This window comes from Aquarana catesbeiana, linkage group LG03 (genome assembly GCF_042186555.1).
Source record: "Aquarana catesbeiana isolate 2022-GZ linkage group LG03, ASM4218655v1, whole genome shotgun sequence".
NCBI classification, from domain to species: domain Eukaryota; kingdom Metazoa; phylum Chordata; class Amphibia; order Anura; family Ranidae; genus Aquarana; species Aquarana catesbeiana.
In genome coordinates, this window is record NC_133326.1 from 195,169,529 (window position 1) to 195,196,281 (window position 26,753).

The 26,753-nt window shown below is 42.6% G+C and overlaps 1 protein-coding gene across 1 annotated transcript in view; it reads left to right on the forward strand.

Moving 5' to 3' along the window:
- Positions 1–282: 282 nt before the first annotated feature.
- The window catches only part of ABCD2 (ATP binding cassette subfamily D member 2), a 66,753-nt gene continuing 40,282 nt past the window's right edge, over positions 283–26,753 (forward strand). The window contains exons 1-4 of the mRNA XM_073619686.1: positions 283–1,404; positions 10,333–10,513; positions 13,587–13,708; positions 18,900–19,065. Coding sequence (XP_073475787.1) covers positions 325–1,404; positions 10,333–10,513; positions 13,587–13,708; positions 18,900–19,065 — 1,549 coding nt within the window. The 5' untranslated portion in view covers positions 283–324. The remainder of the gene's footprint in view (positions 1,405–10,332; positions 10,514–13,586; positions 13,709–18,899; positions 19,066–26,753) is intronic.

Genomic DNA, 26,753 nt, shown 5'->3' on the forward strand with positions numbered 1-26,753 from the left:
TGAGGGACAGTCCCTTGAAATCAGGGACAGTTGGGAGCTATGCCCAAACCTTGAGAGTTTATACCAGGAACGTGTGTGATGGGAATACGAAGTATTACTGTGCACGGATCACGCGTTCTAATGTGAATCGAGCCTTACGCACGTCAACGCGTGTACATAAATAGTCACCAAATGAAGCGTTTATTACGCAGAAAGATGAAGCGTATCTTGGAGTACATGGCTGAGGAGCACAATAGAAGAGAATGACAGGGTGAAGCATTGGAATGAATGTGGAGTGGGCGGAGTCAGAGCTCCATCCTATGGCTAGGAGCTGTGAGCAGGCATATGAGATGCTCAGTGTATTGCATGTGTCACTATGCTGACAGCTCGCTTCCCGCAGGTCATGATGCAGTGCGGGGGACATCTGTGCACCGCGGCTTAGTGCAGAGGAGGTGGTGGGGGGGGGGGAGAGCAGCGATCGGATCTGACAACCAGGCAGGCAGGGGGGGAGACATGTCACATCTGCTGCAGGCGGCCGATCGGGTGCGATGGAAGAAGAAGGAGGCGGTGGTGAAGAAGGCAGCCTTGGTCCTGGTCGCAGTGTACGGAGTGAAGACTCTCTATCCTCTTCTATACAGACAGCTCCGCAGGAAGGAGCCCAGTCCGTGCAGACATGAACCTCAGAGCCAGGATGGAGGGAGCAGCTCGCCCTCCTCCCCCGCTATCAATGCGGAATTTTACCGGCAGCTGCTGGAGCTCCGGAAGATCCTCTTCCCCCGGCTGCTGAGCAGAGAGCTGGCGCTGCTGTCCGTTCACTCGGTGGCGCTCGTCTCCAGGACCTTCCTGTCCGTCTACGTTGCGGGTTTGGACGGGAAGATCGTGAAGAGCATCGTGGAGAAGAAGCCGAGGAGCTTCCTTCTGCAGCTGATGAAATGGCTCCTCATCGCCATCCCCGCCACCTTTGTAAATAGCGCGATCCGCTACCTGGAGTGTAAGCTGGCCCTGGCTCTGCGCACCCGCCTGGTGGACCATGCCTACCAGACCTACTTCGCCGATCAGACCTATTATAAAATCATCAACATGGACGGCAGGCTGGCCAACCCTGACCAGTCCCTTACCGATGACATTATGATGTTCTCCCAGTCTATAGCACACTTGTACTCCAACCTGACCAAGCCTATCCTGGATGTGGTGCTCACCTCCTACACCCTCATCCAGACTGCTAGATCTAGAGGAGCTAATCCCCTGGGGCCTACTATGCTGGCTGGCCTGGTGGTCTATGCAACAGCCAAGGTGCTCAAGGCCTGCTCCCCCAAATTCGGCAAGCTGGTGGCCGAAGAAGCCCATAGGAAGGGCTACCTGCGCTACGTCCATTCTCGAATCATAGCCAACGTAGAAGAAATCGCCTTCTACCGGGGGCACAAGGTAAGATGAGAAGAGTCCAGGAGGGAAATGTGAGAGGCCCTGGGAAGATGCTGCTATTGTGATGCTGATGAGGTCCCATCCCCCGCCTTATTATCTAGCACTCTTTCCTCTAGAAATTTAAAACCGTCTACCGCTAGCGCAAAAGGCACAGTTGGCTCAGCGTGTGGCACAGATGTCATTTTGTTTGTTGTGTTGCTGTGCAATCTTATCCTTCAACGGTTACACCATTGTTGACTACATGCTAAAAGTGTAATATCAGGTACAGTATCTCAAAAAAGTGAGTACACCCCTCACATTCTTGTAAATATTTTATTATATCTTTCCATGTGAAAACACTGAAGAAATGACACTTTACTACAATGTAAAGTAGTGAGTGTACAGCTTGTATAACAGTGTAAATTTGCTGTCCCCTCAAAATAACTCAACACACAGCCATTCATGTCTAAACCGCTGGCAACAAAAGTGAGTACACCCCTAAGTGAAAATGTCCAAATTGAGCCCAAAGTGTCAATATTTTGTGTGGCCACCATGATTTTCCAGCACTGCCTCTTGGGCATGGAGTTCACCAGAGCTTCACAGGTTGCCACTGGAGTCCTCTTCCACTCCTCCATGACGACGTCACGGAGCTGGTGGATGTTAGAGACCTTGCGCTCCTCCACCTTCCATTTGGGGATGCCTCAAAGATGCTCAATAGGGTTTAGGTCTGGAGACATGCTTGGCCAGTCCATCACCTTTACCCTCAGCTTCTTTAGCAAGCCTCCGAAGGAAGGGGATCATGCTCTGCTTCAGTATGTCACAGTACATGTTGGCTTTCATGGTTCCCTCAATATACTGTAGCTCCTCAGTGCCAGCAGCACTCATGCAGCCCCAGACCATGACACTTCCACCACCATGCTTGACTGTAGGCAAGACACAATTGTCTTTGTACTCTTCACACACGCTTGACACCATCTGATCCAAATAAGTTTATCTTGGTCTCATAAGACCACAGGACATGGTTCTAGTAGTCCATGTCCTTGGACTGCTTGTCTTCAGCAAACTGTTTGCGTGCTTTCTTGTGCATCATCTTTAGAAAAAGCTTCCTTCAGGGAGAACAGCCATGCAGAACAATTTGATGCAGCGTATGGTCTGAGCATTGACAGGCTGACTCCCCCCACCCCTTCAACCTCTGCAGTAATGCTGGCAGAACTCATATGTCTCCCAAAGACAACCTCTGGATATGGTGATGAGCACGTGCACTCAACTTCTTTGATCAACCATGGCGAGGCCTGTTCTGAGTGGAACCTGTCCTGTTAAACCGCTGTATGGTCTTGGCCACCGTGCTGCAGCTCAGTTTCAGGGTCTTGGAAATCTTCTTATAGCCTAGGTCATCTTTATGTAGAGCAACAATTCTTTTTTTCAGATCCTCAGAGAGTTCTTTGCCATGAGATGCCATGTTGAATTTCCAGTGACCAGTATGAGAGAGTGAGAGCGATAACACCAAATTTAACACACCTGCTGCCCATTCACACCTGAGACCTTGTAACACTAAAGAGTCACATAACACCGCGGAGGGAAAATGGCTAATTGGTCCCAATTTGGACATTTTCACTTAGGGGTGTACTCACTTTTGTTGCCAGCGGTTTAGACATTAATGGCTGTGTGTTGAGTTATTTTGAGGGGACAGCAAATTTACACTGTTATACAAGCTGTACACTCACTACTTTAGATTGTAACAAAGTGTAATTTCTTCAATGTTGTCACATGAAAAGATAGAATAAAATATTTACAAAAATGTAAGGGGTGTACTCACTTTTGGGAGATACTGTATATAAACACATCCAGGTAAGTCTAATGAACAGTAATGATAGGGCCGGTGTATTATTTATGTTACGCCAAAAGTACTGTGTGGATAAGGCCCTTTCACACGAGCGGTCCGGTAAGGGCTGCCTGGTAATTTTTTTAAGCCAAAGTGATTGGACCCTCCATTCACCCCTATGGACCAGCAGGTGTAAACAGACTTTGGGGTCAATCCACTAAGAGATAAATACCGCATGGATTTTTGAGTTAAAATAGGTCATGTGTTATTAATCTCAAAAGTAGTAAATTCACTAAAACACATGTTATTTACCGAATTCATTAAATATTTTGATTGCAGAATCACGGCAAAACGCGGGACCCGATTGTGATGCCATTACTTGTTAATGGCACCCTAATCGCGGTACGATTTTAAATCGTGCGTCAATAGCAGCAAAATCGCAATGCGCAAAGCTTGTCGCTCAAAAAGGAGCAAGAGCTTATTTTGGGGCGACAATGTAGCGCATTACGAGTTTGCCACGATTGCATCGTGGTTTATCGCCCGCCAATTGTGGCAAAATCGCACCACGATTAGGGAGCCATTAATAAGTAATGGCATCACAATTATATCCCGCGTTTTGCCATGATTCTGGAATTGCGGGCAGAATGGCTGCGATTCCATCCGCGATTCCAAATGCCTAGGTGTGAATGGAGCCTTAGAGATGCACTGAAATGTCGGCCACCGAAACATCTGCCGAAAATGGTGTTATCGGCATTTTGGCGATAAGAGAAAAAGGTGCTGATAATGGCGGCGAAATCACACACGATTTTACCACCATTTTATGGGGTGTTTTTGATAGGTCATGTGACTCAAAAACCACAGCAATAACGCACGTTATTGATGTCTTCTTGCTACGTTTTCAATGCATTTCAACTGGGAGGTGCAGTTTTGGTGCAGGATTTTTAACTGACCAAAAATGCAGCAAGCAGGATTTTTAACACTCCGACGGAAGCGCAACGGACCATTGTGAAAACATACATAGAATTTAAAGGCATACATTTTCCTGAGCTTTTGTTGGTGCCAATAATGGCCGACAGTAAATTCCTATTCAAAAATATGTAAACTTGCTGCGCTTACTAATCAACAATTGGCAAAATAATATCCATCCAGTGACATAGTTAATGCAACAGTCAACCCAAATCTGTGTTTCCAACAAATGCAAAGTTCATTTATATCCAAAGTATTCTGTGTAAAGTTCTTTAACTACTTACCGACCAGCCGCCGCAGTTGTACTGTGGCAGAATGGCACAGCTGGGCAAAATAACGTTATGTAACGTCGCTTCGCCCTGTGGCCACTAGGGGCGTGCACGCCCGCTGTTCGCCCCCGGAGCTGATGCGAGTTCCCTGCGGTCACGATCACCACCGTGCTCCCCCGATCGTGGCTGACACACAGAGAACCGGGATCTGTAAACACACAGTTTCTGGCTCTCTGACGGGAGAAGAGACAGATTGTCTGTTCATACAGAGTATGAACAGCGATCTGTCATCTCCCCTACATAATCCCCTCCCCCTTCGGTTAGAATCACCTCCCAGGGAACACAATTAACCCCTTGATCGCCCCCTAGTGTTAACCCCTTCCCTGCCAGTGACATTATTACAGTAATCAATGCATTTTTATAGCACTGATCGCTGTATAAATTCCAATGGTCCCAAAAATGTGTCAAAATTGTCCGATGTGTCCGCCATAATGTCGCAGTCCAGATAAAAATCACAGATCATCGCCATTACTAGTAAAAAAAAAATTAACAATAAAAATGTCATAAAACTATCCCCTATTTTGTAGACGCTATAACAAACCAATCAATATACGCTTATTGCGATTTTTTTTTTTTTACCAAAAATATGTAGAAGAATATATATCAACCTAAACTATATATTTTTGGGGATATTTATTATAGCAAAAAGTGAAAAATACTGCGTTTTTTTCAAAATTGTCGCTCTTTTTTTTGTTTATAGCGCAAAAAATAAAAGGTGATTAAATACCACCAAAAGAAAGCTCTATTTGTGGGGAAAAAAGGACATCAATTTTGTTTGGGTATAACATCGCACGACTGCGCAATTGTTGGTTAAAGCGATGCAGTGGCGAATCGCAAAAAGTGTTCTGGTCAGGTAGGGGGTAAAATCTTCCGGGGCTGAAGCGGTTAAATATGCAATCCTTATATTGTGCTTCTTCTTCACCCTTGTGAATCCTGGGTATATTATGTGAATCCCACCACTGTTCACCACTGCGCTCACCTTAAAAGAGAAGTATGTGTTTTTTTTTTTTCTTTTTGCTAATTCATACTTACCTAGGTGGATGCTGCATCTGTCCCCCAGCGCCTCTGCACTGAGAACCGAGCCACCGCCGATGACTCAGTTCTCTCAGCTCTCGGTAGAGAGTTGTCAATCAGCAGCTCTCCGCTTTGCCCCCCCGCACTCACTAGAGCGCCGAGCTGTGGAGGGGCAGGGAGCGGCCGTCTCAGGCTCTCCGGCTCACTGAGGGGCTGAGACAGGCATCAGTCCAGGCAGATTTCAGCCTGCTCTCCGCTGAAAACGGGTCACAGGAGTGCAAAACAAATTGCACTCCTTAGGAGAAGCCCAGCCAAACAAGCCCAGGCTGGACTTCTCCTTTAATTTGAGACCTGTCTCCAGGTCTAAGGAAACCTCTCCTCCTTCCCCCCGCTACCCTCTGGGACCTACGCAGGTCCCAGAAGATGGCAGGACCATTCAGAAAGCACAGCGCCAATTTCCCTTAGTGAAGATGCCAGCACCTGCGTACAAAGCCGATTGAAGAATTGGCTCAGGGGGCCAACATTACTGGATCCCTGGACAGGTAAGTGTCCTTATAATAAAAGTCAGCAGCTACATTATTTGTAGATCACCTGGTGATCTGGCCAGTAACACACCTCCTGTATTAGAGTGCCTTCACTCTGGATAAAGGAGCACAGGGGCACCTTTGGACAGCAGCATTGTCAGTCTGGGAGGAGGAGATAGTTATATGTTTTATTAGATATATTAGCAGATTTAGACACACTGCAAGTTTGAAGCCAAACTCCAGCTAAAATTTTATAAGCAGTTACAGCAAACCATTTTTTTTCTTTTGGGATGAAGGTCCTTACATAAAAAAACAATGAATGATCATTGTAAGCACCTCTGCTAGTGTAACATGATTTGTCTCATCCATGTACACTGATACATTTTGCTGGAGAGCTTGTCCTTTTGAAAAAAACAACAGACTTACTGGCTGGATCACCAGATGAAAATACAAAAAAGAAAGCCCAAACAGGCAAACTAATGGAGCTATCACATCTATGAATTGGTAAGCTGCAATATAATAAGGCCCCTTGCACACAGCATCATAATTTCCTGATGTTTACTCAGGAACTTGTGATGCCTGTGCACAAGGGGCCAAGAACTGTGTAAAGATTAATGTTAAGTATAGGTGAGTGAAGGTGTGTAAGCGCATAGATGAGTAAAATTCTGCTTCATTCTACAATGCATCTAATTTCAGATCAGTATAAAAATTCTGTATTTTTTACTCTTTGCATCAGGCCTAAATGCTTGCTTTTGGGTTTAATACGGCTTTAAAGAGGTTAAGCCTAGAATAAGGCTTACTTATAGGTACTGTAAATATCTCCTAAACGTGTGCTGTTTAGGAGATATTCACTGTTTACTGCGCCGACGATGTCATCGGCGCTTGCGCTCTGGAGGCGCGTCGCCCGGCTCCGGCCAGTCACACAGTCAGAGTCCGCAGCCCTGGAAGGAAGACGAGTGAAGGTGGGTGCGGCCTGCAGCGGGGACGGCGCGGGCTTCGTTTGCAAAGTACTTCCTTACTTTGAGGATGGATATCGTTGTTATGGCAGCAGCTAGCTACCATAACCCCGGTATCCTCGTGTTCGGCCAGCGGTTGGCTACGTTTGCAGGTAAGTGTCACATAATGTGCTAGTATGCGATGCATTCTAGCACATTATGCTTTTACTTTGCAGAGAAGAAGAAAGGAAGAACGTTGATATACGTCCTTACTTTGAGGATGGATATCTTTGTTATGGCAGCAACTAGCTGCCATAACCTCGGTATCCTTGTGTTCAGCCAGCGGTTGGCTTTGTTTGCAGGTAAGTGTCGTATAATGTGCTAGTATGCGATGCAAACTAGCACATTATGCTTTTACTTTGCAGAGAAGAAGAAAGGAAGAAAAACCCATCAAGGTTTACTTCCTCTTTAAACACTTACGGACCGCCCGCCACCATTAAACAACGGCTGTTTGAACAAGGATATCGTTGTTATGGCAGCAGCTAGCTGCCATAACCCCCATATCTTAGTTTTCAGCGGGCGGTCCGCTACAAGATAAAAGTGGTCTCTGCGGCAGATTCGCCACAAGATCACTTTTATCGGTGGCGGGAGAGGGGCCCCCCCTCCCGCCGTGATCCGGTGCCCTCCGCCGCTAACCGGAGCCATCGGCAGCAGCAGAGGCGATCGCGTCCTCTCACTTGCTGTGCACGGAGACGAGTGAAGGTAAGATGGCCCCCACCCGTCTCCATACAATTGCTGGGCGGAAGCGACGTCAAAACGTCGTTTCCACCCATACGTCTTAAAGGCACATTTTTTTGTTGTCATTTTTTCAAAATGACAATTTTTTTGTTTTTTTTTATTGCATTTAAGTTCAAATATCATATCTGAAGTCTTTTTGACCCCAGATCTCATATTTAAGAGGTCCTGTCATGCTTTTTTCTATTACAAAGGATGTTTACATTCCTTGTAATAGGAATAAAAGTGACAATTTTTTTTAAAGAAACAGTGTAAAAATAAAAGGTAAAATATATAAGGAAAAAAAATTATTTTAAACGTGCCCCGGCCTGCCGAGCTCACGTGCAGAAGCAAATGCATACCTGAGTAGCGCCCGCATATGAAAATGGTGTTCAAACCACACATGTGAGGTATCGTCGCGATCGGTAGAGCTAGAGAAAAAAATTCTAGCCCTAGACCTCCTCTGTAACTCAAAACATGCAACCTGTAGAATTTTTTCAACGTTGACTATGGAGATTTTTAAGGGTAAGATTTTGTCGCCATTCCACGAGCAGGCGCAATTTTGAAGCGTGACATGTTTGGTATCAATTTACTTGGCATAACATTATCTTTCACAATATAAAAACAAGTTGGGCTAACTTTACTGTTGTCTTATTTTTAATTTAAAAAAGTGTATTTTTTCCAAAAAAAGTGCGCTTGTAAGACCGCTGCACAAATATGGTGTGACAGAAAGTATTGCAACGAGCGCTATTTTATTCTCTAGGGTGTTAGAAAAAAAAATGTATAATGTTAGGGTTCTAATAGACTTCAGTGGAGAAGCTGCAGAAAAGCATGGAGTGCGTTTTTGCACACGCAATTTTACCGCAATTTTGTAGAGATTTGCATTTTTTCATCTGCCTAACAACAAATTGGCCAAAAAAAGCATAAAAAACACAAATTGCAGTAAAAATCATGTGTGCAAAAAAAAAAAATGCTAAATGCACAGCAAAAAGCACTGCAGAAACGACCAAAAAAAAAACTGCATAGGTGTGAAACACTGCAGAAACGACCGAAAACAAACTGCATAGGTATGAAACGAGCCTATCTATATCTCTATCTATTTATCTATATGAGTTTGTACTTAGGCAGTACCTTAAAGTGATACTAAAGTCTCATTTATTTTTAGTTAAAAATAACAAAGATGTCACACTTACCTGCTCTATGCAGTGGTTTTGCACAGAGCAGCCCAGTCCTCCTCTTCTCTGGTCCCTCTTCAGAGCTCCTGGCCCCTCCCTCCTGCTGAGTGCCCCCACAGCACGCAGTTTGCTATGGGGGCACCCGAGCCGAGCCACAGCTCTCTGTGTCCATTCAGACATGAGGCCCGCTCCTGCCCCCCTTTCTCTCCTCATTCGCTGCTGTCTCAGCCAATGAGGAGGGGAGTCCGAGACAAAAAAAAAAGTCCCTGCACCTTTTTTGTTTGAATCCAATGCGAGTTCAGCCATACAAACTGTATGACTGAACTCGCATTGCACAGACTTCACATGTGATCGGCACAACAATGAGGGTGCGAATCACATGTGATGTCTGTGTTTGCATACTGTATGCGTGAAGCCAGGCTTAACCAGTATGCTAATTTGTAGGTAAACGTTTCTCACTTCACCACACACAGCTGTGTCCAGGCACATCTGGCCCAAACTGCAGTTTTTCGCTTTATGTGCAGCTACATGCAATCAGCAGTGGCCACTGTCAGCCCACTATTGGTTTAAATGGGCTGAGCGGCCGCTGCTGATCGCATAACCTGGTCATTTCATCAGCAAGAATTTGCAGATCCTTGACACAGGAATCTGGCGGCCGCAACAAACAGGCTGTGTGAAAGGGGCCTTAACTGTTTCCCAAAGCATTCAATGCATGCCTTGAATGATAACTGTTAGACCCCTTTTACACTGGGGCTGCGGCCGCGTTAGCCCTAAAGCGCCACTATTTTTTAGCGGTACTTTACTGCTCTGTAAGCGGCTCTATTCGGCCATTAGCGGGGCGCTTTTTACCCCAAAGAAGGGGTTAAAAGCTCCCCTGTTACGGTGCTTCCGAAGCACTTTTCAGGCGCTTTGGAAGCGCTGCCCATTCGTTTCAATGGGCAGGGCATTTTGGGAGCTCTAGATACAGCTCTCCCAAGCCGCGCCAAAGATGCTGCTTGCAGGACTTTTCCTAACGTTACGCAAGCGCACCGCCCCAGCATGAAAAAACACACTGAAATGAATGGGATGCTCAGTGCATCTAGCGGCGCTTTACTGCTAATGCACCCCCGCCCCAGTGTGAAAGCAGCCTTAGTTCTACTTTAAGTCAAGCCAGACAGAAAACTTTAAAAGAAGGACATCAAAGGTAACCACCAAAGTTTCTCTCAACGGGGTCACTTTAACATACCTGTCTGCCCTCATGTTGTAAAGTGCTGCACAAACTGTTGGCGCTATATACATCCTGTATTATAATAATAACCTTAATGTCAGGACAATGTGTTCATTTGTATCAATAACTGCTATTATAAAATTGCTTTTATGTTCCTTCTGTAATATATTATTATCACTAAGTGTTTTTTTTTTTTTCATTTTTAGGTAGAAATGGCAAAACTTCAAAAAAGTTATATGGCACTAGCAGATCAAATGAATCTTATTTTGTCTAAACGTTTGTGGTATGTCATGATTGAGCAGTTCTTGATGAAATATGTGTGGAGCGGAAGTGGCTTGGTTATGGTTGCTGTGCCCATCATCACTGCAACAGGTTTTGCAGATGGAGGTAATTTCTATACTTTTATTAGTTCAGAATCTAGGGCTTTCTGATAAAAGTGATCACTTTATGGGACTCTGAAAGGGATCGTTAGCTTCTTTGTGATAGCAATAAAGGTAAAAAAAAAAACATTCTTAAAGCACCCCACATACACCTCACATAAAAAACACAGTGTAGGGCAAGCATGTGTATGTAAACATCATTTGCACTGCACATGTGAGATGTTGTCACAAACATTGGAGTGAGAGCAATCATTCTTGACACAACCTAATATTTTATATTCTACCAAAAAATGATATATTGTATCTGTTTGCATACACCTGTGCTGCAGCCAAAACACAGCGCATCCAGTGTGAACCTGGCCTAGGATTTACTGCAGTGTGTAAGGCCCCTTTCACACGATCGGACCGTTCAGGTCCGCCTGTCAGTTTTGACGGCGGACCTGAACGGGCGCTCCATGTTAGTCTATGGAGCGTCGGATGTCAGCGGAGACATGTCCGCTGACATCCGACCCCGTCCGATCCGCTAAAAGCAGACGGATGGCCCTACGTCCAGGTCCGTTGCTATCGGATCGGGTGAGATCTGATGAAAACGGACATGCTGTCCGTTTTCATCCGATCCCTCCATAGGCGGCAGCGGCGCCTGACAAGACCCTCCCCGCTCAGTGAGCAGAGAGGGACCTGTCATCCGCCTGCTCAGCGGAGATCAACGGACAGATCTCCCGCTGAGCCAGCGGACCGAGGCGGGCTCCGTGAAACGGAGTCCGCCTCGTGTGAAAGGGGCCTAAGAGGTTGATTGGTTTACCATGGTGCCATTACCTCTACTAGTTTAAGTATTGCTGTATTGAAGCTAATATCAGGATAGATTCAGGAAGTGTATAAATGTTTGTTTGGATATTTTTTAAATTAATACATGATTGAATTTAATGTGAGTCTTTTATATTGGCCTATAAATTTACTTATGCAGTATACATTTACTCTTATGCCCTGTACACACGGTCGGACATTGATCGGACATTCCGACAACAAAATCCTAGGATTTTTTCCGACGGATGTTGGCTCAAACTTGTCTTGCATACACACGGTCACACAAAGTTGTCGGAAAATCCGATCATTCTGAACGCGGTGACGTAAAACACGTACGTCGGGACTATAAACGGGGCAGTAGCCAATAGCTTTCATCTCTTTATTTATTCTGAGCATGCATGGCACTTTGTACTTCGGATTTGTGTACACGCGATCGGAAATTCCGACAACAGATTTTGTTGTCGGAAAATTTTATAGCCTGCTCTCAAACTTTGTGTGTCGGAAAATCCGATGGAAAATGTGTGATGGAGCCTACACACGGTCGGAATTTCCGACAATAAGGTCCTATCACACATTTTCCGTTGGAAAATCCGACCGTGTGTACGGGCAATACAGTATATGTTTTTTAAAGTATAGTAAGTGGAAATATATATTTTGGATTTATTCATAAAATGTAAGTTCTAATATATAAATGTGACACTTATTTTTGTTGTTGTTGTTGTTTATAAACCATTTGAGGGAATTTTTCTTTGTTTGATCAAGTGCAGTCTTCACCCAGTTCAGGCAAAAGACGGGTTGAAAATTAAGAAAAATAGGAGGAGGCCACAGTTTTGAAGTAGTGACTTCCTAATGACTGCGGACAAGAAGAATATTAGAAATCTAGCCCCTTTAGAAATTTTGAGCCATTTTGTCCAGCTAGTCATAATGCTGACCATTCAGGGGTAAAATGAAATGTTATATATTTGTTAACCAGTTCAGGTCCAACCCTATAGCCGTTTTACTGCTACAGGGCGGCACCTGTGCATCAGATCACTTAGATACACGGGATCTGACACTTCCGGGTAGGGGGTGCAAACACGCCCCTAGCTGATCAGCGGGTACCACGGACTCGATGTTTTCCGGCACCCGCCGATCATGAGGAATAGATACAGAACTGCGATCTGCCTACAAGGCAGATCACCATTCTGACAGGAGGGAAAGGGTAGAATTTGTGTCCCTGCAAAGCATAAATTCCATCTCTTCCCCTAGTAAAAGCACCTCACAAAGTACAGTAAAACACTGGCCAGGCACACAGTTAATCCTTTGATCGCCCCTGATGTTTAACCCCTTACAAGCCAGTGTCATTAGTACTGTGCATATTTTTAGCACTGATCATTGTATTAGTGTCACTGGTCCCCAAAAAGTGTCAGAATGTCTGCTGCAATATCGCAGTTCCACTATATGTCGCAGATCGTCACCATTACTAGTAAAAAAAAAAAATATATATATATATCCCATAGTTTGTAGACGCTATAACTTTTGCACAAACCAATCAATATACGCTTATTGGGCTTTTTTTTTTTTTTACCAAAAATATGTAGCTAGATTTTACAATTTTTTATTGGATAGGTTTTATAGCAGAAAGTAAATCATTTTTTTTTGTTTATAGCGACTTAAAAAAAAGAGATGATCAAATACCTCTAAATTAAATCTCTATTTGTGGGAAAAAAAGGACATCGATTTCATTTGGGTGCAGCGTTGCATGACCGCGGAATTGTCAGTAACGCAGTACTGTACCACAAAAAATGGCATGGTCATGAATGGGTGGGGGGGTAAATCTTCCGGAGGTCAAGTGGTTAATAAATCACCCATGTCCCACCCAATCCCAGAGATCTTTCACTAACCACAGCTATGATTGACCATGCAAGCATGGTTGTCTGTGCAAGGATGTAAGGCAAGTGAGCATTTTACCAATATAAGAGAGGAAACACCGATCACTCTGATAGCTTGTGTTTTTCCTTTTACTAAATCAGTCGTATCATTTTTCTTCACCCTCTAACAAGATTCTGTGGTTTGTTAATGCTCCTAAGCCTGTAATGGCTCAGCAGTTCATATTTTGTAATTTACACAATAAAAAGACCAATATCTGTTTTCATCTGCAGCCCTGCAGATATTAGCTTGTAAATATGAAATTTGACATCTTTTCATAAAAATGCAGGTCAAGTTGTCTGTATTCATATCTGAAAAAGTGTGTACTGTAGAAAAAAATGATTGCTCCTAATCTATTTATTCTTTAGATCTAGAAGATGGCCAAAAACATGTAATGGTGAGTGAACGTACCGAAGCCTTCACCACAGCTAGAAACCTGCTGGCTTCAGGGGCAGATGCAATCGAAAGAATTATGAGTTCATATAAAGAGGTACCACAAATAATAATAGCTGTAAATGCATATATGCTTGATATAGCTTTTTGAACCTTTTTTTTTTTTTTTAGGATTTTCCCCTTCAATTGCAAAAAATAAACAGAATTTAAAAGAAATGTACTGTATGTCTCATCATCTGCAAGCAAAAGTTACAAACTTAATATAAAGACATATGAGGACTAATTGCGTGTACACACAGGCGGACTTTTCGACCGGACTGGTCCGACAGGACAATCCGACCATGTGTGGGCTTCATCGGACCTGCAGCGGACATTTTCGGTCGAAAATCAGACAGACTTTAGATTTGGAACATGTTCGCTCGTCTGTATGCTAGTCCGACAGAGGAAAACCCACGCTAGGGCAGCTATTAGCTACTGGCTGTGAACTTCCTTATGTTAGTCCAGTCGTACGTCATCACGTACAAATCCGTCGGACTTTGGTGTCATCGTGTGTAGGCAAGTCCGTTCGTTCAGAAGTCCGTCGGAAGTCCGTCAGTGTGTACACAGCATTAGTCACTAAAGCAAACATTTTTGCATATGAAAAGAAAACTCAGTCAACTTTGTGCATACATTCACACAAGAATTCATGAAAGTTTGCGCCTGCATTAATAAGATGCAAAGTCGTACATGTTCCTCTGCTGATACAGTTTGCAAGCAAACATTTCCTATGCAAACAGGCCTCTTTACACATACTGCTGTGTGCGTAAGTAAAGCAATTAAATGGAGGGAGGTTTTTCTGGAGGGTGATTGCTGGTCTTTCATTGATGCAGCTAAACAAGTTGTCAGGAGCCATGAGAAGCATGTATATCCTGCAATTTCTACCAAATCAAGCACAGTATAAAAGTATTTTTTTACATACAGTAACCAGAGCAATACAGTGTACCATACTAACACTGTAGAACTTTTTTTTTACACCCTATGATTGCTTAGAACTGTCAATTTTACAGTTATAAGTAGGGATGCACCGATACAATTTTTTTCAATGAGTACAAGTACCGATACTTTTTTCTTTAGTACTCGCCGATACCAATTACTGATACCTGCCGCAACTGTTTTGTTTTAACTTCAGCTGTCAGCAATGGTACAAAGCATTGAAAAGTTATTTACAAATGAAATTTTTTTTTTTTTTAATTTAACGCTTTTTCAATGTGAAATGTATAAATATATGTTAATATATATGTGTAAAAATATTCACAACAAATCAAACAAAAACAAAGGTTTAATTGTTTATCGTTTATAACATAGACGTGAACAAAAGAAAAAAAGCAGGAAAATAATAATTAAATTGAGAATAGGGAGTTATTAACCACTTGCCGACCGGCTCCTGTACATATACGTCGGCAGTTTGAAGATGGATATCTCGGTAAGGGCAGCAGCTGCTGCCACAGCCGAGGTATCCATCTTTAGAGCCGGCGGTTCTGTTTATGATAATGTGGTCTCTGCAGCGGATTCGCCGCGAGATCACCGTTATCGGCGGTGGGAGAGGTGCCACCCCCCCTTCAGCCGCTCTCCCGCGCCCTCCGCCGCTTACCGGAGCTGTCGGCGGAGGCGATCGGGACCTGTCCGTGGCTGGGTATGGTGATGAGAGAGGGGAAGATGGCCCCCACCCGTCTCCATACTATAACAGGGAGGCAGCAACGTCAAAACGTCACTTCCGCCCATACGTCTTAAAGGCACCTTTTTCTGTTGTCATATTTTCAAATGACAATTTTTTTTTCTTTCTATTGCATTTAAGTCCAAATATGAGATCTGAGGACTTTTTGACCGCAGATCTCATATTTAAGAGGACCTGTCATGCTTTTTTTCTATTACAAGGTATGTTTACATGCCTTCTAATAGGAATAAAAGTGACCCAATTTTTTTTTTAAACAGTGAAAAAATAAATAAAATCAAGTAAAATAAATAAGAAAAAATTTTTTTTTTTTAAATCGCCCCATCCCAGCGAGCTCGCGCGCAGAAGCGAACGCATACGTGAGTAGCACCCGCATATGAAAACGGTGGTCAAACCACACATGTGAGGTATCGCCGCAATCGTTAGAGCGAGAGCAATAATTCTAGCCTTAGACCTCCTCTGTAACTCAAAACATGCAACCTGTAGAATTTTTTAAACGTTGCCTATGGAGATTTTTAAGGGTAAAAGTTTGACGCCATTCCACGAACGGCGCAATTTTGAAGCGTAACATGTTGGGTATCCATTTACTCAGCATAACAAAAATTGGGCTACCTTTACTGTTGTCTTATTTTTTTATTCAAAAAAAGTGAATTTTTTCCAAAAAAAGTGCGCTTGTAAAACCGCTGCGCAAATACGGTGTGACAAAAAGTATTGCAATGACCACCATTTTATTCTCTAGGGTGTTAGAAAAAGAATGTATAATGTTTGGGGGTTCTAAGTAATTTTCTAGCAAAAAAACTTGTTTTTAACTTGGAAACACAGAGTCTGAAAAAGAGGCCTGGCCTTCAAGTGGTTAAGGGGTTAAACAGAGGAACACTTGTTCATCCTTTTGATCTGCAGATGAAGAAACATAAACATACAAAAAGAAACAATGTTTCTTTTTATTTTAGTGTTTCAGGGCTGAGCAATGTTGTTAATAAACTTTGCTGGCTGCTTGTTTTTTTGACAGCTCCAATTACCTGACTTCTTTAATACTGGGGAGACCCACTGACAGCTCAAAGAACCGAGCCTGAAAGTATCGGTTTCAGGTAAATACTCGGTATCGGCACCAATGCCGATACTAGTATCAGTGTAACCCTAGTTATAAGCTGCCATTTTTTTCTGAATGGAAACTATTCATTCAGTGTTTACCATTGTGGTTAGCTGTGATTGGCCACAGCTAATCACCTGGTACCGATGGGCTGTGATTGGCCCTGTCTGTACCATGTGATGACTGTGACCAGTCACAGAGCTCATCACAATAGTACAAAATGAAAGGCATGAATCAAAGCCTTTCATTGTGTACAATTGTCATGTGATCTGCTATGATTGGCCAGCAGGCCAGGACAGTGATCTGTCATCGGCTGTGTCCGGTGGACACAGTGGGTGACAGATCGCGCTGGAGCATATGACGTCCTCCCAGAATAACATGGCTTCCGCTCAGCTGTCATATTACAATTGGCCTGGGTGGGAGGGGCGATAAATATGGCCATAGCAATACATGAACCAGCCACAAAACATGTATGGTGAGCGTTCGCTTAGCGCAAAATCATCAGCAACCAGTTTGTATTTAGAAATAATGCTACTGAGCAATAAAATGTTAGTGAATCTTGGTGCAAATAAAAAAGAAGATAAGAAGTACAAACCTTTAGTAAATTAGGACAATAGAAAATTGTCACTTTGCTAAAAGAGTTAATAAAAGGAGATTACCAGGTGGTGACAGTTGGTTCCACAAATGGAGGATTTTCAGAATAGCATTAAAAAAGTATGACTAGTTTTTAGTAAAGGAACATTCAGGTAGGATTGTGAGCAGACTGAATTTGGTGTCCTTTGGCAACAAAAGTTGTTGCGTTTTGTAAAATTTTTACCCCAGTTTCACTGAAATATTTGACTAAAGCATTGTAACGTCAAGACACATATAGAAAAAGACTGTAGAAATAGCCCGACCATGTGGTGATGGAACAGGCTTCCTATTAAGTAAGTTTTTTGCAGGCATGCTGGGTTAAAGTATACTAATTGTAGACACTTAAGTTGCATTGGTTCAACTAAAATGACTTTCTTAACCAGTTAACCAGTTCCACCCCGCTATTCTACATGTTTATCCACAGACCATCAATTGAACCAATTTTTTTACCCCCAGATTCATCTTGTGCTTGCTCCTGACGAGTGACCTTCTAGTCACGAAACGCGTTGAGCTGCCACACGTTTCATTACCAATCAGTACCTTTGATACTATGTCTACCCTTTATATCCCCCTGTTTTGGATCTTGTGGTCATAGGCCGTGCAAGGATTATTATGTGTTACCAATTTTTATCCTTACCTGTCTTGGTGAATTTTGGAGGTTCATTGCCTATTATACAATGTGATAATGAACTTGTAACACTCCATGTTTTACACTATTATGCTATTAATGCTATGTATTGTATATTTTACATGTTTTATTCTTGACTGTATTTCATGACAATTATTAAAACCCTCCAAATAATTTCACCATTTGTACCTCATTGTCATCATATGCTTCACTCTAAGTCCCACCTCCCTGTCCTCTCCCCTTCTTTTGATATACAATAGGGATGGAAATATGTGGCCTTACCAGGCCACAATTTCAATTAAAGTCCCAAGGGATGGAACATCAGCCTTACCAGGCCAGATGTCCATAAAGTCCCTAAACCTTTGCTTTTGCTGAAATTTCTTAACCAGTTAGACATTGGGGAAGATTTACTAAAATTGGAGAGTGCAAAATCTGGTGCAGCTCTACATAGAAACCAGTCAGCTTCCACATTTTATTGTCAAAGCCTAATTCATCAAGCTGAATTTAGAAGCTGAGTGGCTACCATACACAGCTGCACCAGATTCTGGGTGCTCTAGTTTTAGTAAATCTCCCCCACTGGGTACATGAATTGCGCCCGAACAAATTTCGTCCCCAAAATATCTGCTCTGCCTAGTGAAATCACCAGGAATGGCTGTTTTACAGCCGGGTTCCACTCTGCGCATCAGCAGCAGGGATCGCATCTCCTATGTAAATTAAAGCCTGCAAACAGTATTTACAGCTTCATTAGATTTTAAAAATATTGTTGCGTTGAAGTTGATTTACTAAAGAAGTAGTAGCTGTCCACTGAGCAAAGTAAATGTTAATGAATAAGGTGAAGCAGTGTTCACTCTTAATACCCAATCATATTGTGAAAAAATTCCTTGAAAATGATTGGATAGTTTAAGTGAGCACAGCTTTATAACCATTTTATTATAAACGTACGTTTTTAAGTGAACAGCCTCTGCACTTTTAATAAATCAACCCAGTGTATTTCATTAAATGCTTTTGTGCAGATCAAATGCTTGTTCTTCGATCTGTAAAAATCATAATTTCAAGCAACTTTACTCATGAAAAAAAGTTTTTTTCTAAAAGTAAAAATTATTTGTATTTAACACTTGGTTAACCCTAATCAACCCTAATGAATGCATTTATCCCATTCTCCCATATTTTTTGGTTTGCTGTTTCTTTATTTCTTATTGTATTATCATTCTTTATTTATTTCATAGGTTACAGAATTAGCAGGATACACAGCAAGGGTTTACAACATGTTTTCTGTTTTTAATGAAGTAAAAAAGGGAATATACAAGAAATCAGTGATTCAAGAAACACAGATTCAACTAAAAAACCAAGAAAAATCAGGATTTCACATAGAAGGTCCCCTTGAAATTAAAGGTAATTTTTCTTTCTAAGCTAAGATTTTTTGTAAAAACTAGAGGAAATATGTTTCTAAACCAAATTATTTCTGTACTGTTTTGAAATTACATCACACTAAAATATTCAAATATTCCATTTCATTCTCTGTACAAAGGTTGAGAGACAATAGTTGACACAATGTCCTTAAAGCCTACACTTTGTTTTGCTGTTCCCAATGCTAAAAAAACTAATGCTGCAAGCACGTTCAGATTTTGTCATGAGATCTGGTTAAAAGTCAGGAACTGAGCAACTGCTGATGTGGTGATAGGTCAGGAAAAACATTTGCTGCTATATTCAAATTTGTTTTCAAGTTAAAAAAAGAGTGCCTCATTTTATGCTAAATAAATGTTCACTTACATGGGTGGTAAAAACTGCTAATGCTAATAAAACTATTCTAATACTAATACCATACTAATGGTAATTAAACAAAAAATAAAAATAAGGGGAATAGTTAAAAAGCAGTACATTTGACTTTCACCAAACATTCACTGGTGGCCAGTCAGTCCCTTTCATTTAACAATCATGCACCTGGTGTGAATGTTTGGTAAATGGCAGATTGACTACCTTATAAAAATGCAACTAAGGACCTTCCTATCAAATGGCATGGGAATCGGACCTAGGGGAGATAATTGAGAAGGAGGTGTGGACAAAATGGTCAACCATGGTGCACAAGGGCATACCCAACACCTCATTCCTCATTGGTGGAGGCAAATTACAAAGTGCCATCGCGTTGGTACATTGTTCATACAAGGCTAGAAAAATGATACCCTGGTGCTTCATCCCTATGCTTTCAGGGATGCGGACAGGAAGGAGATGTGTATCATGTCTGGTGGTCTTGCCCGAAGGTCCGACATTTCTGGATCAGGATGTTCATCAGTGACGGACAAGTAATACCTAGAGGACCTAAAACAGGGCTGTTTACTGATCTGCTGGAGGAGATCCCCAGACATCTACAAACTCTCATAGTTTTCATTCTTTTAGCGGCTAAAATAACTATAGCACGTGCATGGAAATCACCTGTAATCAATGTTACCTTGGTGAAACACAAAATATCCTGGATTATGATCAATGAATAACTGGCTAGTATTCGACGAGATAAGCAAGCTAGGTTTATAAAAGTGTTAATTCCTGGATTGCTTATCTCCAGGCTCCAAGAATGCTGCGCTATTTTGTTAAGGGAGGCCCGGGTTGAGTGGACCCGCTCTACTCCACTCTACTCTTTTCTGATCCAGTCTTTTTTCTTTCTTTTTTCTTTTTCACTTTTCTTGCTATTGGTTCTATTATACCATAATAAAGATTTTTGGTAGGATGCTGTCGGGGGATAGTAAAGTCTCCCCAATTATGCTATTATTTTTTTTTTATGTTTAATTGGTCAGGGTCACTGATCATATTGGATAATGAATCCTTGTCTTAACAATTTTCTGATGAATATTTGAGCATAAACTTCTGTATGATGTTTTAAAAATTGTAATAAAAACTAATGGAACCAAAAAAAAATGCAACTAAAGGCCGATACACATGATAAGAAAATCGTAGGAAAATGTCCGTATGACAAACAATTGGCCAACTATCTGATCGTAAGTATAGTGATTTCAACAGCCAATTCCGACTGTTTGGATGACAAAAACTGATGGTGCAGGCTAGAAAATTTTTATCGTACGTAAAAACAACGTCCGATTTTCGTTTCATTAGTAAGGTTTTCGTCCAAAAAAAAAAACAGAAGAGCAAGATAACGCATGCTCAGAAACTAAAGAATATATTACAATACAAATCAATACATTACATAACTTCCGAAGTTGTTTCCTGTCGTACAAGAATTTTTGTTAGTTGAGTAACCTCTTCATTTTCAATATGAGACTAGCATGCGAAAAAAAATTGGACAATCATTTGTCCGATATTTTCATCATGTGTACAAGGCTTTAGTGTATTTTTTACACACCTTGGATCATTGAATAAATTCAGAAAAAGCAAATACAACCATTGGCCTATTTGCTTCAATCCCCAGAGAGTTGTAATGAGATCTTTTAAGTTTAGCCTGTTCTTACCAAACATCATGGTTGATATTTGGTAAAGCAAAACAAAAATACAAGCGTCTTTATTTCTAAGAAGGAATACCAGGATCTCTGCAAATGTGCGCAGTTATAGATCACAGTTTCCTAGTAATTCTATGTTGAATCACAATCTGTCATGGAAGGTCCCCACTGGCCATAGCGAGCATTTCTCTAATAGGATAAACTAACTACACCGCAGGACTCAGGTAAACATCATCCCAACCAGTCAGTGCACCCATCATAATTATATTAATTTGCTGCCAGATGTTGTTGGACCTTTCATTGAAATGAATGACATGGGTGGTGTGCATACATGAGGTGGCCAGCTGGATAGATTTTAAAGGAGTTGTAAAGGCAGTAGGTTTTTTATCTTAATGCATTCTATGATTAAGATAAAAAACCTTCTGTGTATAGCAGCCTCCCCAGCACCCCCCTAATACTTACCTGAGCCTCATCTCTCTCCAACGATGTCCACGAGTGTCTTAGCCGTCTGGGACTCTCCTCCTGATTGGCTGAGACACAGCAGTGGTGCCATTGGTTCAGCAGCTGTCAATCAAAGTCAGTTAGCCAATCAGGGGAGAGAGGGGGAGGGGCAAGGCCAGGGCTCCGTGTCTGAATAAACACACGGCGCTGTGACTCGGCTCGGGTGCCAGCATAGCAAGCTGCTTGCTGTGGGGGCACTTGACAGGAGGGAGTGGCCAGGAGCACCGAAAAGGAGGATCTGGGCTGCTCTTTGCAAGACCAACTGCACAGAGGAGGTAAGTATGACATTTTTATTATTTCAATTTTTTTTTAAACAAGACTTTACAGACACTTTAAAGAAAAGGCTGTGTGATGCCAGGGCATATCTTGATGTAAACAAAGCATTTGATATGGTTCTCTTAAAAAAGTCATACAAGCTAAGACATAACTCTTGGGAGATTTGGAGGTTACGCAGTTGGCAAAAGGATAGATATCATTGTGAGTTATAAATTAGGTTCACTGAGAGCAGTCACTAGTAGCGTACCACTGGATTCTGTTCTTTTGGATCTGTTTGTAAGTGATAAAACTGATATTCCTGGAGGTGATTGTTACATGGAGCACGATTTGGTACTGCTGGAAGAGTGATCCAACAGTAGAAAATGCAATTCAATATCTATAGATGTAAAATTCTGTACTTAAAGTGGTTGTAAAGGCACAGGTTTTTTTACCTTCATGCAATTATGCATAAAGGTAAAAAACCTTTTGTGTGCAGCAGCCCCTCCAACACCTTTCTAAGCCCCCTCTCGATCCAGCGATGTCCACAAGAGCCTTGGATCGCCGGGGACTCACACTCCTGATTGGCTTTTGGCAGCAGCCAGAACCATTGGCTCACGCTGTTGTCAATCACAGCCAGTGAGACATTCAGTAGATGGAGGGTGCGGGACCAAACCATGGCTCCGTGTGTGAATAGACACACAGAGCTGCTGCTTGGGAGCGTGCCTGCTTGGGTGCCCCCATAGCAAGCTGCTTGCTGTGGAGGTACCTGGCAGGAGGGAGGGGCCAGGAGTGCCGACGTGGGACCCGAGAAGAGGAGGATCCGGGCTGCTCTGTGCAAATCCATATGTACAAATATGTACATTCATCCTGTAATAATAGACTCATGCTCTCATTGTATTGTATTTTAGTGAGGACCACAATACCCCCACCTTTTTTTGCTGGTTTTTTTGCATATCTTTCCTTTTGGTCAGTTTGCGAATGCCACTTTTTATGTATTTGGGTTCTTCCTTTTTTATACACCTTGAGGTCCTTTAGGTCTTGTAGGACCAATTTCTTAAACACATCAATATGTTTGTTATCCTTCGGCGGAGGATTAAAAAATTTATTTATTTCTTAACGTGCTATGTATAATCTCCTCACTTTGTATTGGCCTGTTTGATTTGCATGGATTGCTAGCAATGTATTTTTTGATGTTCAATTTCCTAATGTATTTTTGAATGCCTATATAGGTTTGAAATTTGTCAAGATTCTTTATAGGTACATATTTTAACCCTTTATCGAGAACTCCTATTTCTTCTTGTGTCAATTGTTCACCACTGAAGTTAAAAATGCCCTCTCCTTTTACTCTCTTTTTCTTTTGTTGTCTCTTCCCTGATCTGCGTCCTCTCTTCTTTCTGGGCTTCTTCTCGTGTTTCTTATCTGGTCTGGATTCCTCGGCAGGTCTCTGCCCCTCCCTAAAAAAGACCTATTGTAATCGGTATCAGGATAGTATTGTCCCTCATCTCTGTTCTCTTCCTGTTGGTTCTTGAGAGGGGCATAGTAATTGTTTGTTGGTATTGGGCTGCGTTCATATGGTCGTTGGGGGCTCTGTGATGGTGGGCCTCTTCTTTCGCCATATTCGTAGGGGGGTTCAGGGCTCCTCCCCCTCTGTCCATAGGGTTCGTGCGGTGGTCCCCTATAGTCTCTATGTTCATAGGGAGCACCCCTGTTGCCTCTTTGATCATATGGAGGTCCCCTATTATCTCTTTGGTCATGAGGTAGTCTATGCCAGTTGTTATGTCCATAATAGGGTTTTCTATTATTATTGTTCTTCCAGTGGGGTTCGTTCATAGTTTGTGGGCTTTCTATCAATTCGATATGGAGTATGGTGATTCTAATTCCCCTGTCTCTCATTGTTTCTTGACCGTCTTGGGGTTTCTACCCTATCTTTCTTTCATTCTTTCTTTCTGTGTAATAGACACAGGTAATTCTTGAAGGTGACCAGACTCCTATGCTTGTGTATTTTCAAATGTGAAGCTGGAGGTCTGCTACTTTGCGATCAAATACCACTTCTCCTTTCCACACATTCACTTGTAACTCCCGTAACTTCTAATAAATCAAGTTGTTTTAAACATGCTACACTGTCCTGGAATCCCCTTCTTCTTCCCTTTGCCATCTCATATACTTTCACTGCAGGAGTTACAAGTGAATGTGTGGAAAGGATAAGTGGTATTTGATCACAAAGGAGCAGACCTCCATCTCCACATTTGAAAATAAACAAGCATAGGAGTCTGGTCACCGTCAAGAATTACCTGTGACTATTACACACATGCTGTTACCCCACAGCTGTGAGGTAAAAGGCTATCCATCACTATAGCGCACTGCACGGAAGAAGCCATCACTTTTTGGGCTATTACTCTGCACTATAAATTTAAATTGGATGCACATGCACAGAAGAGGGAGTCACCAGCAAAGAGAAAAAAATCATATTGCACTTTATATTCCTTTTTTGCACAGAAGAAAGAAAGTCACCTCATTTTTGTCTATCGCACAGTGCACTTTTATTTATCACTCTTCAGAGGATTGTTTATCACTTTTCAGAGGACTTTGCTATTTTATTTTTGTTGATTACTATTATAAGTATTTCATGTGATATGTTTGGAACACATTGATATTTGCTTAATTGCACACTATTGTCCATTGTTTATGTAGATTTATTAGGTGTGTTCATCACACACGCCCTCTAGTTTACATTTTAGTATCATTTAACAGTGCAGGACTATTTTTGTCTTTGATTTCCTTTTGTGGTTATGGAATAACATCTCAGTGCCCTGCAGCAGTTATTATCGCTTCCTTTTTCATCGCAGTGTGGGAATACTTACCATATATAAAAACCTGGAAGCTGATTGATTTCTATGCAGAACTGCACCAGATTTTACACTCTCCAGTTTTAGTAAATCTTGCCCACTGTTTCTAGCTTTGGAGACCTCACTTAGAAAAATATATTATTAAAATAGTACGAGACCAGAGACAGGCAACAAAATGGTGAAAAGCCTGAAAAGATAAAACCTATTAGGCAGTGGCGGCCCGTCCATTAGGGGCGCCCGGGCGCCGCCCCTTTTTTCCTCGCCACCCCCTATATGAATAATGGATAGATTCATGTATAGCATGAATCTATCCATGGCCACCGCAGCCAGACCCTATTCAGGCGTCCAGCCCCTTTCAGGACGCCGGGCGCCTGAATTACAGTGGTGGGGGTGTTTTTTTGAAGCACCTGATAAGGCTTCAAAATAGGGTGTCTCGTGGTGCAGAGCATTGCACCATGAGCAAACCCAAGTGTTACAATAGCGAATAAATATTCGCTGTTGAACACTGATCCTCAATCCAGCCAATCAGAAGTGGGTGTGAGACCCGTTTTCTGATTGGCCGAAAATAGAAGGCCCCCGATTGGCCGCCGAGAAGGAGGGAGGAAACAGATGCCGCCACCGTTGCCGTGGAGACTCGAGAGCAGGGGAACGGGAGACCGCCGCCGAGCATGGGAAGCCGCGATGAGGTAAGTGCGACCGACCGTCCTACCAAGGGGGGGTGTCGGCATACTGTTTGCCGCCCCCCCTCAAAAAAAATACCACTGGCCGCCACTGCTATCAGGAGAGACTGCAAGAACTTAACTACTTGCCGACCAGCCGCCGCAGTTGAGCAGTTGTACTGCGGCAGGTTGTCATGGCTGCTCGAATCAGCGTCGTACGTCAGCTCTTTAAATCTCTATATCAGGCACCGGCAGCGCGTCCCCCAAGCCAATGCGCGTGGCCGGCGAGCGCGATGACCGCCAGCCACCCGTGATTGCTTCACAGAGAGCCAGGATGGGAAACTGTCAGTGTGAACAGACAGATCCCCATCCTGTCAGGGTTGGAGAGAGAGATCTGCTGCTTCTAGTGATTAGGATCAGCATTCTCTCTCTTCTTCCAGGCAGCCCATCCCCCATACAGTTAGAAACACCTCCCTAAGACACACTTAACCCCTTGATCGCCCCCTAGTGTTAACCTCTTCCCTGCCAGTGACATTTACACAGTAATCAGTGGCTAGCACTATATAAATATAAATATAGCGCTCGCAAACACGATGAGTGAACACAATATGTTGACTAAAAAAAGTCCAAATAAAGTGACTAAAGGTGCTCCAAATCTAAAGTGAAGGAAATGTAAGGTGCTTCAGAAAAATTCAGGTGTGCAACACCCCCTCATGTATCCCCACTCACCAGATCAGAACGGCCCCCAGCTTTTCAGTCTGGTGGGTCATTTAAATCTTGGTACAGATATCCCGGGATGGCGGATATTGTGATAAGTCATCAGGTCCAAGAATTCCTTTGTAGAGTTTCTCAGCCAGAAACAACAAGTACCCAGTAGTAAAAACAGAAGGGAACTGATAGTAAAGTACCATTAAAACAAGTAAGATAAAACAAGCCTCAAACATGGAGCTGTGGGTGTAAAAACACCGTTCCTGGCATGCGTTCCACGGCACCGGAAGTGACATCAGTGATACCCTGTGGGAGGGCGAAACGTTGACGCTATTTCCAGTATCACTGACGTCACTTCTGGTCCCGTGGAACGCACACCAGGAACGGCGTTTTTACACCCGCAGCTCCATGTTTGAGGCTTGTTTATCTTACTTGTTGTAAGTCCCACTCCCTTTTACAATAAAACCTTTTTAATGGAACTTCACTATCAGTTCCCTTCTGTTTTTACTTTTGGGTGCCTGTTGTTTCTGGCTGAGAAACTCTACAAAGGAATTCTTGGACCTGATAACTTATCACCATATCCGCCATCCCAGGATATCTGTACCAAGCTTTAAATGACCCACCAGACTGAAACATGCATACATACATGAGGGGGTATTGCACAC